This window comes from Lemur catta, chromosome 21 (genome assembly GCF_020740605.2).
Source record: "Lemur catta isolate mLemCat1 chromosome 21, mLemCat1.pri, whole genome shotgun sequence".
NCBI classification, from domain to species: Eukaryota; Metazoa; Chordata; class Mammalia; order Primates; family Lemuridae; genus Lemur; species Lemur catta.
This window is the reverse complement of record NC_059148.1, coordinates 17,615,826-17,633,274: the sequence shown is the minus strand read 5'-3', so window position 1 is coordinate 17,633,274 and position 17,449 is coordinate 17,615,826. Positions and strand designations below refer to the sequence as shown.

Sequence of the window (17,449 nt, the reverse complement as noted above, 5' to 3'; positions counted from 1 at the left end):
AGAGAGCTGCTCCCATGTCGTCACCCCCTCTCCCCATTCCTGTTTTCTCCTCCTGTGCTAGGACACCCAAAGACACAAGTCCAAGAGCAGCCCCCCCAACCTGACGGTTCCCTGCCAGGGCATCCCCTTTCAGCCTGCTGTGGGCCACTGTCATTGGCCTGTCACTGAAAATTTCACTGTCAGAGCCTCAGTGTCTTCATCTGCAAAGTGGAGGCAGGACTACCTCCCTCCCAGGTTGGAGGGAGGCTTAGACGAGGTGATATATCTCAAACCATCTGGCATGTAGAAGACATTCAGGAAATGTTAGCTCCTTTTCTTTCTTTTTGTTTTCTCTCAACACCATATTTTCCTTTTTCTTTTGGAAAAGGAGGAGAAGGGACTTAAAGTTGGGGACCTACTCACTTTTTCATTCTCAAGAAATATTGAGTGCCCACCATGTATCGGGCACTGGGATTGCAGCAGGGGACATAGTGAGCCCTGCCCTCGTGGTGCAGTGAGAAGCCCCAGGCTCTGGAATCAAATGGAACTGGATTCAAATCCTGGCTCGACTACCTGTCAGCTGTGGTTCCTCGGGCAGGTGATGGATGTCAGGAGTTTAGAAAGCTCCCCAGGTGATTCCCATGTGCAGCCTCCCTGAGGCTCAGTTTAGGCAACTCTAAAATGGGGACAATTTAGCCAGGCTTGGTGGCACATGCCTGTAGTCCCAGCTACTCGGGAGGCTGAGGCAGGAGGATCGCTTGAGCCCAGGAGTTTGAGGTTGCTGTGAGCTAGGCTCACGCCATGGCACTCTAGCCTGGGCAACAGAGTGAGACTCTGTCTCAATAAATAAATAAATAAATAAATAAATAAATAAATAAAATAAAATGGGGACAATAAAATATACAATGGGAGGAATGAAGAAAAAAATACTTGTAAATATGTTTAATGAGCTATAAGCAGCAGCTGTGTAATCATGGGGTTAAAAGTTGAACTGGGGGGGGAGCTGGGGATGCCTGTTCCCAGAAGAGGCCCAGAGGCCATGGCCTGGAGACTTCAGGCTTCCAGGATGAGGCCACTTGGAAACGGTTGCCCTCTGGCAGGCTGGTCAAGCCCTAAACCCTAGAGTCCCACTAGTGGAGTATATTTGGTCCTTTTGGCCATTACACAGGTGAGAACACTGAGGCCCAGAGAGTGGAGTGGCCTTGCCCAACAGGCATAAAATCAGTACCTGAGGACAGGTCTCCTTCCACCCAATTCCCATATTTCTGATGTTCCTATCACACTCGGGGAGTCCTGTCAGCGAGTACTGGGCTCCTCCGTTGGGTGGTCCTTGCTGGGTTGGTTACAGTGGGTTGCTGCCCTTCCTGTCCATTGGGGACACAACATGGAAGAGTGGCCATGAGTTTGGCTAAGTGGGTAGGGACGCATGAGAGGGCAACCGTGGGGAATCTCCTGTAGAGGCTGGGGCAGACCCTGAGTACACATGTGCCGACTAGAAGGAAATGGGAAAGAAATCTCAAGTTCATGCTCACCTGGGATGCATCAGACATTCTGCTCTGGGGGGTGCTTTGTTTAAACCATTTACTCCCACGCGGGCGACCTAGAAAGCATCACTATACAATCCCAGAAGGAGTTACTCTCTTTTCACAGATGGGGAAACCGAGGCACGGAGAGATGAAGTGACCTGCCCAAGACCACACATTAGCACGAGTCAGCTGGAAGCTGATCCCATACTGCATCCAGGAAAAACACAGAAGAGCATAAAATATGGAGGAAGGAATGGAAGAAAAAATGAAGAATGGGAAAACGAAAGAGAAGAGAATGAATGAGGGAATATTTTTCTTTTCTTTTTAACGGAATAGTTGATACATAAAATAATACATGTAGCCCACGTGAGTTACAAAACACGCCAATGGAATGAACACCCTTGAACCCCACACCAATATAAGACTACAATAGAAAGTTACCAAAAACGTGCGCCATCTGCCTGCTCTCCGCCCAGGCTGCACATTGAAAGCACCTGGGGAACTGTGACAAACAGACGCTCTCGGGGAGCCTGCGGGCATTTGTCTGGGGTTTGGTCTGGGCACCTGGATGCTAAGAGCTCCCCAGGTGATTCTCATCCTGTCTTATCCCCCTGGTTTCTGCCCTCTCCTTCATCTTCATCCCCGCCCGCCCCGGCCCAGGTAACCACCATTCTGGATTTTGTGTCCTCAATGGATTCTTTTCTTCCCTCCTTGCCTATTTCAAAGACTAGCGGCGTGTGCTGTTGATCTCCCGCCCACCACGAGGGGGCGCCAGAGGAAAACACGGCCCCCTTTCCCTTCTCTGCGCGTCCGGTATCGCGCTGAAGGGGCTTGGCCCTCGCGACGCTCCGTCGTCGGGCCCGTTGCCGGAGCAACGAACGCGGAAACGGCCGGCGTGGCGGCAGCGCGGTTTGCGAGGGAGGCAGGAGGCCTGGCCGGCAGCGTCCGGGCATGCGGGAGCTCGGGCCGGGGGACTCTTCGGAAACTCCGGGCGCAGAGGAACGTGAGTCGGGAAGGCCCGAAGCCGGCTTTGGAGTGGGGACTCGCAGGGCCCTGCCACAGGCGGCCCGCGCTGGCTGGAACGCGGGCGGAGTCCGGGGACTCGAGCTCAGGCGCTTGGGGGCCCGGGAGCTGGGTCCGGCGCTTTCCTCTGTGACCCCTTCCGTCGGCTGCGGATGTCCAGGCTGAGAGAGGGGTGCGACTTGTTCAGGGAGCAGCCCCGCTTTTTGGTGGCCAATCTGGGACCGGAATCTTAAGTTTTTGACTCTCGGTACAAAGATTTATCCACTGTCAGCTTTACAGGACGAGCACAAGAGTAGGTCAGGCCCGTCACAGCCTCGAGACAGAGGTGACACATTAGCAGCCCGCCAGCGTTTGGCCCACAGACGCGGATTATTTGCCCCCACGACCTGAAGAACTCTGAGATTTTTGTCGGGACCCAGGCGTGTTCGCGCGTTGAACAGACGTTCCTAGCCAGGTACTGCGTAGACCCTGCACATTAGGGCTGCTTTTGGACGGGGGGGGGGGATGGCATCTGGAGTGATTCTGCTGCCTGCTTTCAAGGCTCCAGCTGTGTCCCCTTATTGCCCCGTGACTCTGGTTAAGCTGATTCCTCTGAGTCTCGGTTTCTTCCATCGATAACATGAAGGGTTTGCCCTTCTTGTTAGCGCGAAATACTTGCAAGTGTGACACCCAGGCCACGGTTAGCCCCCTCCCTGGGAGCTGCCAGGGTATGTCCCACCCAACAGGCAGTTTTTTGCAGTGTACGGATTCTGGGCTCTGGTCTCAGACTGATGTGAATTAGGATCCCAGCTCTCGTTTTCTCTTCCTTCTGGGCTTTGTGATTCTGACAAGCCCCTTCACCTTTGTGAACTTAAGTTTCCTCACCTGCTAAATAATGAGGTGATTGTGCCAATGAAACAATTCACATATGTTGAGTGTTTGGTGCTTAATTATTACCAGTGATTACTAAGTTACTGTCCCCGTTACTTTAAGCAGAGCATAAAAGTCCCCGGTGTTCCTAGACCAGCATTGCTAGGACGATCCCTGTCTTTGTCCATTGTGTCCTTGATGATGGCTGGCCCACACTGGCTGCACTCCAGGTTTATTGAAATTGACGATTTGCAGTCCTGGTGACAATCCATTTTAAAAATGCTGATGCCTGGGCCCCACTGTAAGATTTTTTGATTTAACTGGTCTGGAGTGGGGCCCAAATGTGAGTATTTTTTTTTTTTAAGTGATTCCACTGTGCAGTCAGAGGGTGAGGACCACTCATTCAAAGCTTGTGAGGGTTCCCGGAATTAGCAGTTGGCTCATTTTCCTACCATTCCTGTCCTCAGATGGCTCTCCCCACACTGCCCTCCTACTGGTGCAGCCGGAGGCTCCTGAGTCAGCAGATGGCACGACAGCGAGAGCAGGAGGCCCGGCTTCGGCAGCAGTGGGATCAGAACAGCCGCTACTTCAGGACGTCTGACATCTGCAGCTCCAAACAGGCAGAATGGAGCTCCAAAACCTCCTACCAGCGGAGGTAACTGTGCAGTGACCACCGGTTGGATAGGGTGGGGGGCCGCTTGCTGGTCGGGATGCAGCCTTAAGGATCTAGGGAGTGTGGCTTGACTGCATGTTTTCTTGGGCATGGATTACCTGCACGGTGATGTTTTTCCAGCTGGAAATTTTGAAAAAAGATCGTCAGTGAAGTAACATATTCACACTGGAAAAGATAAAATGATACAGAAGTGTTAATTGGTAGAATCTGGAAGCCTCCGTATAATGTCACATCCCCAGAGAGAGCCACAGTTAACAGTCTGCTGCATATCCTTTCATGCTTCTTCCCACTTGTTTCCATTTAAATATACACGCACACACAACCATTTTTATAGAAATACATGTGAAAACATGGGAGTTAAAAGCACAGGGTTTGGAGTCAGACAGACCTAGATAGAAATCCCATATCTCTTGCTGCATGAATGTGCCTCAGTTTCCTCATCAGTAAAGTGGAACTAAAACAGAACCTACTTTGTAGGATTTACGTGATGAGTAATATAAAACCACCCATTCATTTTCTTTTTGCAAAAACAAGATTTTCTTTTCTGTTTTTTTTGAGACAGAGTCTTGTTCTGTTGCCTGGGCTAGAGTGTTGTGGCTTCAGTCTAGCTCGCAGCAACCTCAGACTCCTGGGCTCAAGTGATCCTCCTGCCTCAGCCTCCCAAGTAGCTGGGACTACAGGCATGCACCACCACTCCCAGCTAACTTTTTCTTTCTATTTTTAGTTGCCCGGCTAATTTCTTTCTATTTTTAGTAGAGACAGGTTCTTGTTCTTGTTGAAGCTGGTCTCAAACTCCTTACCTCTAGTGATCCTCCCGCCTCGGCCTCCCAGAGTGCTAGGATTACAGTCATGAGCCATCGTACCCGGCCCAAGATTTTCTATTCATGCTATTCTGTGACTTGCTCTCTTCCCTTTGGCTGGGGGACACCTTGCCATGTCACCATGATACGTCTATGTCAGCCTCTTTTACCCACACAGCAGAGCATTCTCCCCGTGGCTGTAGCACGACTGATTTATCGTGGGCTCCCTCTCACCCAGCATGCATGCGTATCAGCGGGAGAAGATGAAGGAGGAGAAGAGGAGGAGTCTGGAGGCCCGACGAGAGAAACTCAGGCAGCTCATGCTGGAGGAGCAGGACCTGCTGGCCAGAGAGCTGGAGGAGCTGAGGCTGAGCATGAGCTCTCGGGAAAGAAGAATCCGGGAGCAGCACAGGAATCTCAAATCAGCCCAAGAAGAGCAAAGGAAACTGGTAAGCTTCCCACAGACCTTGGGGAAGCTGTGGGCCAGGAGCATCCCTGTCCTGTCGGTGCTGCACACAAGGGGTCACTCCTGGGCGCTCCAGTCCTGATGAGATGCCGGTCAACTGCAGAGCTGGCGGGAAAAATGCTTACTCTTGTGCAGGGAATGTGTGTTGGATGAATCAACTCCATTCTGTTTAGCCCTTGATCATTACGTCCAAGTGCTTTTTCTTTATTCCAGCTCTGTGTCCCACAAAGGTCTGGGACTGGTATATTTATCTTCCAAAGTGGTTGTGTGGAACAGTGAGCACTAGTCTGTGTTTTTCAGCCTGCTATATTTTGAGATCCCCTAGATGGGACCCAACTGTAGCATCAGATTTTGCCCCCTTTTTGTCACCGATTGTAAGAGTCACTTGTCGGTGCCGTCCAGCTCTGCTCAGTGGTCTGGCTCCCGGAGCTGTGGGTGCAAGGCAGGCAGCTTGAACAGCAAGCGCAGTGGCAGCGTGGGAGCGGAGGTCCCCTGAGCCCGAGCTGCCTTCCACCGTGTGTCGTCTGAAATGTGCATGGATATGAAAAACGACATCAAACTTCCCTTTTTGTGTTTTCTTGGTAGGTTGCTGAACAGCTTCTGTATGAACATTGGAAGAACAACAACCCAGAACTTCGAGAGGTAAAAATCCAGAACCTTCCATTGATTTGCCTAAGTAGATGAAATCATGTTTCCACACATTTTTTCTTTTTTTAAACGGCATCTTTTACTGGGTTGAGACAGAGGAGGGCAACCCCAGCCACCTGAAAAGAGCACCACACGGATCTGGTGCGGACTGCGCTGAGCGCTGCGTTCTGTTCAACAAATGCTTAATGGGACCGCTGCTGCGTGGTTCACCACGTGGGTGTGTGGAGATTAGACGCGTCCCTGCTCTCACGGAGCTCGCTGTCCAGCAGGGGAGAGCGGGCAGCTCGTCAGTGCGGGATGCAGGGTGCTGGTTGCCTGGGGAGGTGGGCAGGGGGCCCTGCACTCCCTCAGTCCGGGGTCAGGGGGGTGTCCCAGAGGAGCTGCTGGGGTGGAGGAGTTTGGAAGGACATGGGGTGTTAACTTGGTGGTGTGGAGGTGGGGAGAGGATGTTCTAGATAGATGTGACTGTGCAAGAACCAGGACTGAGACACGAGAGCAGAGCAAGTCCGGGGAGCTGCAAATGGTCTGGGTGAGGCTGGGATGTCACATAGGGAGGGGGAGCCCCAAGAGCTGAGGCCAGCGAGGTAAGGTAGATGGTGCTAGACGCGGACGGCCTTGTGTGGCCTTCCTCAAGGGGTGCTGGGGGGGCCCCTAGACAACTTTAAGCAGGGGTGCATGGGAGCCCAGCTGCACTTCAAAGAGCTCCCTCTGGCAGCAGTGGCGGGGTGTGTGGGGGTGATGCCAGTTGAGGGGCTGCAGCAGCCCAGCCGAGTGATGGCAAAGGCCTGAACTGGGGTGGCAGGAGATGGGAGGATGAAGCTGCAGGAGAGAGAGTGGCGTCATTCAGCAGATATTAGGTTGGAGGGAGATGGTCCCATCACTGATACCATTGATTTACTTTAACTTAGTTTTTGCATACATTCGGTTCTGTTACTTTATGTATTTGTAGTTACATTTAGAAATTGCCAGACACGAAGTCATGGAGCATCTAGGTGCTTTTGAGTATTGTGCATTTAGTACCAACCTGTGCAAGGACTCCCTAGCCCATTTACTCAGATTTGTTCAGAACATTCAAGATTGGCCAGGTGTAGTAACTCACACCTGTAATCCTAGCACTCTGGGAGGCTGAAGTGGGACGATAGCTTGAGCTCAGGAGTTTAAAACCAGCCTCAGCAAGAGCGAGACCCCATCTGTACTAAATGTAGAAAAAATTAGCTGGGCGTGGTGGCATAGTCCCAGCTACTCGGGAGGCTGAGGCAGGAGGATCGCTTGAGCCCAGGAGTTTGAGGTTGCTGTGAGCTAGGCTGATACCACTGCGCCTGCCCAGGCAACAGAGTGAGACTCTGTCAAAAAAAAAAAACAAAAACAAAAACAAAAAAACAAACCCATTCAAGATAGTTGCAGATGTTCACATTTGTAAACGGGAAAGAAATTTTAAGCAGTTTCCCAAATAAAAGCTTTTGGACAGAGTGTTGCAATTCAATTCTAATATAGAAGATTCTCTATGCTTGGTTCTCTTACTGATGGCTCTAAACATGTCACAACTACTAGTGTATCACTCGAAACAGAGACTGCCTATTTCTGTAGTTACCGCTTTGCACAGGAAACTGTGGGGAGCCAGGCAAGGGTGGAGTCTGCTTCTCACCTAGCTGTCTTCCTGGACCTGGGGCTTGGCGTGTTGTAGACCAAGCAGAGGTGGCCTGTGAAACTTTATTTCCATTCCAGTGTCTGCTGACATGCTTCCCACTCAACCCCAGGGCCACTGGGAGAAAAATTTCTGTTACTTGTTCCAACTCAAGAGATTGGTTTAGAAGTGCCTGGTCCTTTGGTTTTCTGATTGACTTGCGCTCAGACTGGGTATGTTGGGTTCACCCCATGCTCCCTTACTGGACACCTGAGCCATTCTGAGTCCTCGAAAAGGGAAGTCATGGGCATGTTCCAGTGTGTGGCACAGAAGGCAGCACTGTCCCCCACAGCGAATATCTGTCCAATGAACCAGTGAGGACATTAATATTCTCCCCATTCTCACCCTTAGATCGAGCTGGACCTTCACAAGAAGCATGTGGTAAACTGTTGGGAAACGCAGAAAGAAGAAAAAAAACAGGTGTGGTACATCCCTGGGGAAATAGTCCCACATGCTGTAGTGTGAGACTGTCTCCGTGTCTTTGAATTTGTTTCCTGTTTTCAATATGAATGACTCCAGTTGAGGAATAGACTTTCTCAGTTTACCTGGCACATGTTAAAACTGAAGTTTGCTCTTACACGTAGTAGAATCCTATGTCATCGTACCCAGCACAGAATAGCGCTAGGTGACTGGGTGGGAGGTAGGAGGTGCAGCAAGTGTCTTTAAGGGCATCTTTGTTGCTCTTTTGATGAAATTTGCATCATAAGCTCTCCAGCCTGGCTTACAGTGGCACCTCTGGGGACAAGCGTCTGCGCCTCCACGCACCCATCACATCTCTACAAAGTATTTTGTTGGAGGAGGAGGAATCCTGACATTGAGACCCTCCCCTGGTCTCTGGGGGAAGTGTCACTCAAGCCTAGGAAGACGTACCCTCCCCCAGGGTGGCACTGCCATGTGGCACTTGCTGCCCGGGCCCTGCGGCCTGCTGGAGGGAGTTGGCCCTTGCTGGCCGCATGGTACTGACCTCCAGGTCCGTTTGGCCCTTGTAGCAAGAAGCCACGGAAGAGCGAGAGAAGAAACGGTATGAAAATGAATACGAAAGGGCCCGGAGGGAAGCGCTCGAACGGATGAAAGCGGAAGAGGAGCGGCGGCAACTAGAGGGTAAACTGCAGGCCGAGGCGCTGCGGCAGCAGATGGAGGAGCTGAAGCTGAAGGAGGTGGAGGTGAGCGCGGGCCCCTCCATCCTGCAGCTGCCCGTCAGGGTAAAACGGGCCCTTAAGCCTCGTAGCAGGGAACGGTGACTCTATAAAGGGCAGCAACAGCTGGGTTCTGTTCTCACGTGCATCCCCGTCCTACGTTGTGTGCCCAGATTCCAGAACATTGATGAGACAGTACTTGTTCTCTTAGACGCGTTTAGAGACCTGCTGTTGGAGAGCCTTTTCAGACCGTGGATGTTCCAGGATGTTGAGTAGACATGACCTAGTCACGTGGTCTAGCACCCAGCTCTCCATGGCCAGCAGGTGTTGGGTCTCAAGGCATAAACTGTGAGGGTTTGTGGTCCAGGAGACCGTCTTTTGAGGACACTATGCACGGTTTGTCTGGGAGGGCTGGCTTTTCCCATTCACATGAGGGAAGCCCGATGCTCCTTTGACCCCTCACCCCTTCCCCGGGCCCAAGTGATTCAGTAACACTTACTGCCCCCTGCCTATCCCAGGTGCTAAGCACTGGGCTGGAAGGGAGAGATTGAGTCTGAGCAAACCCCCAGTCCTGGCCTCAGGGCGGGGGCTGTGTCAGGCGGGCAGACAGTCAGTGACTATCAGCATGGACCAGCAGCGGGTCCTGCGGGAGCTCAGAGCACGGAGCAGGGAAGGGCTCTGGTAGGAAGCGGCTCGGCTGAGATGGGACGAATGGGCCGCGGGGCTCAGAGCCACAGAGGTGGGGGGCATCGTGATCACCAGGCCACCCGTGTCGTGAAGTGTCTGCCAAAAATGGAGGTGACAACGGAGGAAGATCTGATTCCTACAATCTCAAATCGCGGCCGGGTTTCCCGTCATTGTAACCACAGGCCACCAAACTGAAGAAGGAGCAGGAGAATCTGCTGAAGCAGCGGTGGGAGCTGGAGCGGCTGGAGGAAGAGAGGAAGCAGAGGGCAGCCGTCCAGCAGAAGGCGGAGCTGGGGTAGGTGTGAGAAGGGCCTCTCGTTCTCAGACTTGGGATTGGCGTCTCTGAACCCAGAAAGCCTGTCGTACGCAGTCGTCTAACCGCTGTTTCGTTCTTCATAAGATACTGAAGGCAAACTGCATTTTACTCACCTTTAGGCGCTTTTTGAGACATCAGTATAATGCACAGCTCAACAGACGGACGCAGCAGATCCAAGAGGAACTGGTAAGTTGAAGAGACAGCCTGGCTGCCTTTGCACTCTTTTGAAAAAAATGTTTTCAGTGCTTAGTATATAAGTGCATTCTCGTGAGAATCAAAAGACAAAGTGAGGGGTCAGGGGAATGGGGAGGTAAGTTCTGGGGATCTAATGGACAGCATGCTGACTGCAGTTAGTGCTGTACTGGCCGGTACGGCGGCTCACGTCTGTAATCCCAGCACTCTGGGAGGCTGAGGCGGGGGGATTGCTTGAGGCCAGGAGTTCAAGACCAGCCTGAGCAAGAGTGACACCCTGTTTCTACTAAAAAAACTAGAAAAACTTAGCTGGGCAACTAAAAATAGAAACAAAAAATTAGCCAGGCGTGGTGGCACACGCTTGTAGTCCCAGCTACTTGGGAGGCTGAGGCAGGAGGATGGCTTGACCCCAGGAGTTTGAGGTTGCTGTGATCTGGGCCGATGTCACAGCACTCACTCTAGCCCGGGCAACAGAGTGAGACTCTGTCTCAAAAAAAAGAAAAGAAAAACAGCATAAAATGAGATTTCCTCCTTGAGCAGCCCCTGCAATCTCTGCCCCTCCCCAGAGGTGTCCCTGTTGGTGCATATCCTTCTAGATGTATTCACACACACACACTCAAGCAGAGGCGGGGTTTTCAAAGTGTAATTGAAGCTGCATTCCTCAGCATATTTATTTAACAGTAAATCTTTAATTATTAAAAAGATCATTGTACTTAGATTGAACTTGGTCCTTTTCGTAGCTACTCCGTATTTCTGTAAGTACCCCCATGAGCTCCCTCACTGAGATGGGAACAGAGTGTGAGCAAACCCAAGTCCCCCGCTGCTCCCCGCCTGCCATGGTCAGGGCCAATGACGGGGAGTCGTGTCACTGTCGTTCCGGTGTGCAGCTTTTCCCTTAGGACGTCTTTCCCTCGTTCTTTCCCAGGTTCCACTGTGGAGCTGTGTTAATATACAGTAGCTAATTCCCTGCCAGTGGGCCTTTGGGCCGTTTCTGGTTTTTCCCTCTCACAGAAAGGCTGCAGTGGGCATTTTGTGCATATGTCTTTGTGCATTTGTGTCCCTGTAGTCTGCATTCTTAGAAGTGGAATTGCCTCCAAGGTGTGTTCTAAAAAGCTGTGCTGCCAGACGTGTCCAAGGGCTTGGGGTCTCTCTCTGTAGCCAAAGAAAAGCTGGGCTTGTACAGTGTCTAAACCATCCCTATGGGATGATCGCTGGTCTGTTCCAGAAACAATCCAACATCTTCCCCTCTCTATGTTGCGAACATTGTGAAGGATCACAGATGTCCGTGCACAAAGGAAAGGGGCGGGCAGGAGGGTGGGCTTCTCTGTAGGTCACCGCTGCAGAAGGGCTCTGTCCCGCCCACTCACGTGCCGTCCCCCCGCTGGCTGCAGGAGGCAGACAAGCGGATCCTGCAGGCGCTGCTGGAGGAGGAGGGCGAGCACCAGCGCTTGCACCTGGCCAGGAGGGAGCAGGCCGCGGCCGACGTGGTCTGGATGAAGCAGGTCATCGAGGAGCAGCTGCAGCTGGAGAAGGCGCGGGAGGCAGAGCTGCAGATGCTGCTGAGGTGAGAGGTGGCAGCGGTCTGGGTGGGACACTCCTGGCCTCCAGTGTGGTACCCTGAAATGAGGGTCACCTGTTAGTGAAGTATCTGTCCCTGCTGATTTGTCCATTGTGGCTAAGGAACACATCTCCGCTAAGGGACCTGGCTTGGGGTGGTGTTGCCTTTACATCATTTAAGGTGGAAATCATTAAGGTTTAGAGAATGATCTGTTCATCTCAAAGCTTAGAGATTTGAAAGGAAATGTTTGTTAATTACGGAGATGTTGAATGCCCCTTAGGTCTATAAAAATGGGCCTAAGTCCTAAAAATTAAACTAGTAGATTGAAATAATCAATAGGTAACATACATTGAGCACTCACAGCTGCGAGACACTGTGCCAAGTGCTTTATGGTCCTTACTGAATCCTGACATCCAGCCAAGTGGCGGGACGGTGGGACACAGCGACTTGAGGGCACTCGCTTGGCCAGGCGAGCTGGTGGTGGCCCGAGGCATGCAGTGGCTCAGGGACAGGCGGTGCCGCCTCCTCTCCACATCCTGGTGGTTTCATTCACCTCGGTGTTGAGTGGCTGCAGGGCAGGGTGTCACGGGTGCTTTTTGTAAGGAGATGGGACACTAAGAAGGTAACTAAACATGTGTACACAGTCCTTTCTGTGAATGCCGTCCTTAGTCGTCATCTTATAACAGGACGTAGCTAAGTTGATTTGCAGATTGGCCCCAGAGAAGACGTGTGCCACGCAGCCCTGTCTGTTCCTTAGCTCACTCCCTGCCATCGGGGGTGGGAAGGACCTTGCTGTCATCCCTTTTGTGTTTGCCCAGGGAGGAGGCCAAGGAGATGTGGGAAAAGCGCGAGGCAGAGTGGGCCCGAGAGCGGAGCGCGAGGGACAGACTGATGCACGAGGTAATCCCAGCGGCACCAGAGGGGGGCCGGTCGTTGGGTCCTGGGCAGATGTCTGGGAGTTGTTCTGGGAACAGAGTCTTACTCGGGTCATTTTAAGTGGGCTTTAAAAATCATTAGAAAAGTAATTACAAGCTTCTTAGAAAAAAATTCAGAAGTACAGCAAGGTAAAAACGAAAAAAGTCCCCGGAGCCCTGTCATCTCCACGGCCACGATTACTTTATTCCCTTCTATTCTTGTGGTTTTCTCCTATGTATTTATCATACTGTGCTGTTTGACTTCAGGCACTCCGACCTGCTGTCACCCCTTGGGGAACACTGTCTCACGGCCGTACCATAGACAGCCCTGTGCCATCCCACGGTGTGCCGTAGTTTGCCTTGTGGGTATTCTGGGTTTTTCCTAGTTCTGAGCCGCTACTTACACACTGTGGGGAGTGTCTTGGTGCACGAGGCTTGAGGCTTTTCCAGAGCGCAGTTTCTTCCTTGGGCTGGGGGTGACAGACGGGACCGGGAGAGCGTCACTGTTCTTCTGTGTGCAAGACACACCCCAGTCACAAGGAAGTCTGCCGGGGGAAGACGGTCTTCATCATCCATGTATTGAAAGTTACTTTAAAGTGAGAAAAGTGTCGTGTCTGCCAGCTTGCTATGTTTTGGAATCCTTGGGAAAATGGGTCCCAGTTGGTGATTTTTCACTGTTGTGAATACCAGGTATTCTCGAGCAGCTTTTGGTTTTCTCCATTTAAACTTCCCTCCTGGGTGTGACCACGTTACGTGCCCTGACCCCAGCATAGCTGCTGGGTGTGTGAGGTGGCTCCCTGCCTTTCCGGGTCCCGACTCCTGACTGCGGTCTGGGCTGGTGGTGGGCCATCACGGTGCTCTGGGTCTCAGTCTCAAACACAGCAGGTTTCTGCTGCTTTGAGCAGTAGATTTAAATCAAAAAGGTCAGGGGAGTGACCCAGACTCTCCCTCTCCTTATCTGTGTGCCTTGTGGTTTTCTTCTGTTTTTCAGAACCTGGCGGGGGTGGGAATGCACCTTGTCACTGCAAAGTTTCTCTGCCCCTGGGGAGAGGGCTCCAGCCCCGACTCCTCTCATCTCTTTGGTGCTCAGCTGTCTCTCAGTAGCACAGAATCTGTATACAGTTTGTGTGTTGGGGGTAGGTGGGAAACGCCTCTTGTATACTGGCAAACGTGGCCCACATCAACGGGACCAAATCCTGTAGTTGGGGTCTGCCTCTGTCTGGCATGTTTAGGCCTGAGGCCGAGGATCGGGCTGGGTCTTGGTGCAGCTGCAGCCTGTCGCTGTCCAAGGCTTGGAGAATGGGTATCTGTTAGAGTCAGACTAAAAGTCTCCTCCTCCTTTCTGCCGAGGACAGGTTCTGACAGGGAGACAACAACAAATACAAGAGAAAATTGAACAAAACCGACGGGCACAAGAAGAATCCCTAAAACACAGGGAGCAGCTCATCCAAAGTCTAGAGGAGGCAAGAGAGTCAGCTCGCCGTGAGAAAGAGGAGAGTGAAGGACTGAAATCGGCCAGGAAACAGGAGCTGGAAGCTCAGGTGGGCTGTGCCCAGGGGCGGGAGGCAGCCTTAGCAGGGGACCCGGGCCTGGGGCAGCAGGCCCTGCCGCGGCCCTCGAGTCACTGTAGGACGGGGTGCAGAGGCCCCTGCTGCCTCCCAGAGCTCGCTGGCAGTTGAGAGCCAGTGCCGCCTCCTACTTCCAGCTGAAGTCCTGACCCTCTTGTTTGTGGCTCAGCTCCACTCCGGGTCACCTGTCTCTCGCGGGTGGCACCAGGCTGGCATTATTGCCCCATCTGTTGGCAGTTGGCCTACTGGGCCACAATTCTCTATCTGTTCCATTCAGTACCTAATACATAACACAAAATCGTCTTCCAGACACACAGCCGCAGCCAGAGCTTTTGACAAGGTGTGTGGTACCGTACACACAGCCTTTCCCAGTGGCATGGCCATCGCCGTTGCTTGGCTCTGGTCTCCAGCCAGGGTAGGACCACAGGCCCCCTCTCCTGATCAGAGGCAGGCTCTGCGCCGTGCGCCTTGTCTCACGCTAACGTTGCTCCTGGTGCCCAGGTCGCGGAGCGCCAGCTGCAGGCCTGGGAAGCAGACCAGGAGGAGGAGGAGGAAGCGGAGGAGGCCAGACAGGCAGAGCAGCTCACCAACGCCCTGCTGCAGCAGGAGGCAAAGACGATGGCTGAGCAGGGCTACCGGCCTAAGGTAGGGAGCCTGCCAGGGGACAGGCCACCCCAGCTGAGCCAGACTCAGTCTGGCCCTGCTCCTCTGGGCCTGTCCGTCGCTCTGTGCTCAGCTCTGCCCTCCAGCTTTCCAGGTCGTTCCTTGCTCCTCTTCTCTTGCGTCTCTTTCCCAGCTCGTAGAGAACCTTGGCACAGTCTCTTTCAGGCCTTGGTTGGGCCTCAAACAGCCTTGGAGGTGATCTTGCTCTGGCTCCTGCCTGCTAAGTGTCATGTCTACCCTGTTTGGGGACAGAGCAAGTTAAGAAGAGTTGTGGCCACAGCTGTTGAGAGGTGACCGAGCAGTGGGTCCAGGCCCCAGCTGTTCAGAGAGTACAGCCAGGTGAACAGGAGACCCGCTTCCCTCCTTCCCTCCTGTCCCCTGTGTCTGATCCCTCCTTTCTTCTCCGTGTGTCTTTCTTTCCCTGTCTCTCAAGAGCACTGGAGTGACCCCCTGTGCAGGGGAGCACGGAGAAGCAAGGCTGCCAGCTCTTCCCTGAGGGAGCTGTGACTGAAGCTCCCAGGCGCTGAGGGCACACCAGGCTTGTCGCCTCTGCCCTGCCTTACCCAGGGCCACTTGGTGCCTTGAAGTGCGTTCCCCAGGACACGTGCTGCAGCAAGAGGGCTGGCTGCTTGGTGGTCAGAGAACTGGGAAACCGAGCGAAACAAAGTTAGAGCAGGTCCTCCATCTGCTGTGGGGTGTAGCATCCTGACACGCTGTGACTCTCAGGTGCAGGGAACAGCATTTTCTCACCACACTTGACCACGGATCAATGAGTGTCTCAGGATCAGACTTTTACAGAGCACATGTGAAAATGTTTCCTCGGGCTAGTACTTAAAAAAAAAAAGTTATAAAGTGCCTCATTTATGGCTTAGGGTCAAAGTTTTTTCAACGATAAATGAAAATAGCCATTTATATTGCGCTTTTTAGCTCTTACTTAAAATGAGGTTAATTCTCAGTGCTCCAGAGACTGCTGTCTGATTGGTCTTATGTTTTCTTTCTTTTCTCAGCCTTATGGACATCCCAAAATTGCTTGGAACTGACTTCATTGGTACCATAAGCACAGAGAACAAGGATGCTGAGGCATTTGACACGCAGCTGCCGGACCACTGGACGACGTTCTCTTGGTCGTCCGTGTTCAGGGCACTCTCAGATAGTTCAGTGATGCCTGTTCAGGTGTGTCATTAAAGGCACTGAGGGTGTGGCCAGACATTAAGGTGCTGCGGATACGCCATACCCTGCAAGAGGCCCTTTCTGCCTTTCTTACCCAGGAAAAAAGAAGGGTCTTATATAAGCACGTTTACAGTGCTGTCGAGTAGTCTTGTGATATATTTATAAATGACGTAAAATTCTAGATCAGTGTTGAGAGCCACAAGTAGTATCCCATCATAGGGTACATGGTTTCCTATTGTCTCACCCTTAATTGTCAACCTCCAGTACAGACTCCAGCTAGAGATACGAGGGACATTTTTCAGTTTTTTAAAATTGATATTTAACTATTCTATTGAAAATAACTTTTGTAGGTCTTGGTATAGTTTATTTCAGGGTTTATTAATTTATTGGTCCCAAAAGGATCATGTCTTTTGTATTCTGGAAGAAAAGAACTATGAACTAATGAGAACCCTGAAACAGTCTTATGTGGTCTGTGGACGATTTTCAGAAATGTGGCAAGAAATGAGTCTTTCCTCCTTCAGGAGGCTTTCCATAGAGCATGGTGTGTGGGTGAGTGAGCCCAACATGTATGTTACTGAGCCTCAAAAGGACCCAAAAGGTCACCTGGTTGGCTAACCTTTTAAAGGCAGGGTGTGACACTTGGGACCTCTGGTGTCTCGGGAAGTTCTCAGCTACAAGCAGCCTTCTGGGATTTATGTGCCCAGAGGATGAGGCACTTAACCTAAGGAAACTAGATCAGACTCAGAGCCACAGACTGGGCCAAAAAATTCTCTCCCACAGTCATATCAGTGTGACACAGTTCTAGATTGATCTCTACAAATAGCTAGAAGTTCCTTGCAGCAATAATCATATTTTTATAACTTGTATTTTTTCCATACTATTCCCCTGAGGTTTTAGTCTCCATTACATTGTGTTCATGACTCCATATCTCAGTAAATTACAGCTAATTACAGGGAGTTGTTCCATGGTTATTGTAAACCAGAGTTTATTAAAAAATCCAGAGTCTAAGGGCTGCATTACGTTTCACTTTCATTGTGCTATAGAAACAAATTGAGCTGCAAACCGCGTCCTTAATCTGTTTTTCATTTTCTTGTCTTGAAATTCTTTGGCTAGGGTCCCCTGAGCACCACTTCGATTATGCATGCTTGTACTGTTTGAGATGTTCATTAATTGTGAAATAAAGTTCCAGTTTGACAGCATTGCTTCCGGGCTTTGTTACTGTTGCTCTTATTTATTGCTGCAAAGTGAGTTGTTAGTGATAGATTTTTATTGATTTAATCCACATCTCCTGTAGGTTTGGATATTTTCTGTGACTGGCCACATTTTATAGGTTATATTCATTTTTCTTGTGCAAGTGGTGCTTTCTCTCCTCTTATCTCCAAGGGAACCACTGGAAATTATGAGCCATCACACTTGCTGCGCACCAGTGCAGAATCCACGCGGACAGAACGCCTGGGAAGTAAGGATTTCAACATTTCTGAAATATTTTAATTTTTGTTTTTGAAGCTTGGTGATAATCTCCTTATTAGCATTAAAATTATGTCACACTGGTTCTCTACCCTAATATAGTGAATAAATATTTCTGCTCTAAACTGGG

At 51.3% G+C, this 17,449-nt stretch overlaps 1 protein-coding gene across 1 annotated transcript; it reads left to right on the top strand.

Moving 5' to 3' along the window:
- Window positions 1-2,367: 2,367 nt before the first annotated feature.
- Window positions 2,368-17,051, top strand: LOC123625885 (trichoplein keratin filament binding). Its single transcript, XM_045534586.1, has 13 exons — window positions 2,368-2,982; window positions 3,845-4,032; window positions 5,089-5,299; window positions 5,902-5,958; window positions 8,000-8,068; window positions 8,638-8,811; window positions 9,654-9,766; window positions 9,907-9,973; window positions 11,371-11,543; window positions 12,356-12,437; window positions 13,807-13,992; window positions 14,521-14,664; window positions 15,690-17,051. The coding sequence occupies exons 2-13, from the start codon at window positions 3,845-3,847 to the stop codon at window positions 15,720-15,722; spliced, it is 1,497 nt and encodes a 498-aa protein (XP_045390542.1). The 5' UTR covers window positions 2,368-2,982; the 3' UTR covers window positions 15,723-17,051.
- Window positions 17,052-17,449: the final 398 nt, after the last annotated feature.

Excerpts from the sequence above, each read along its gene's own strand:
- LOC123625885 (XM_045534586.1), top strand. The coding sequence starts at position 3,845 with ATGGCTCTCCCCACACTGCCCTCCTACTGGTGCAGCCGGAGGCTCCTG. Across the intron at positions 8,812-9,653 it reads TGAAGCTGAAGGAGGTGGAG|GCCACCAAACTGAAGAAGGA; the intron begins GTGAGCGCGGGC and ends TTGTAACCACAG. Across the intron at positions 9,974-11,370 it reads AGCAGATCCAAGAGGAACTG|GAGGCAGACAAGCGGATCCT; the intron begins GTAAGTTGAAGA and ends CGCTGGCTGCAG.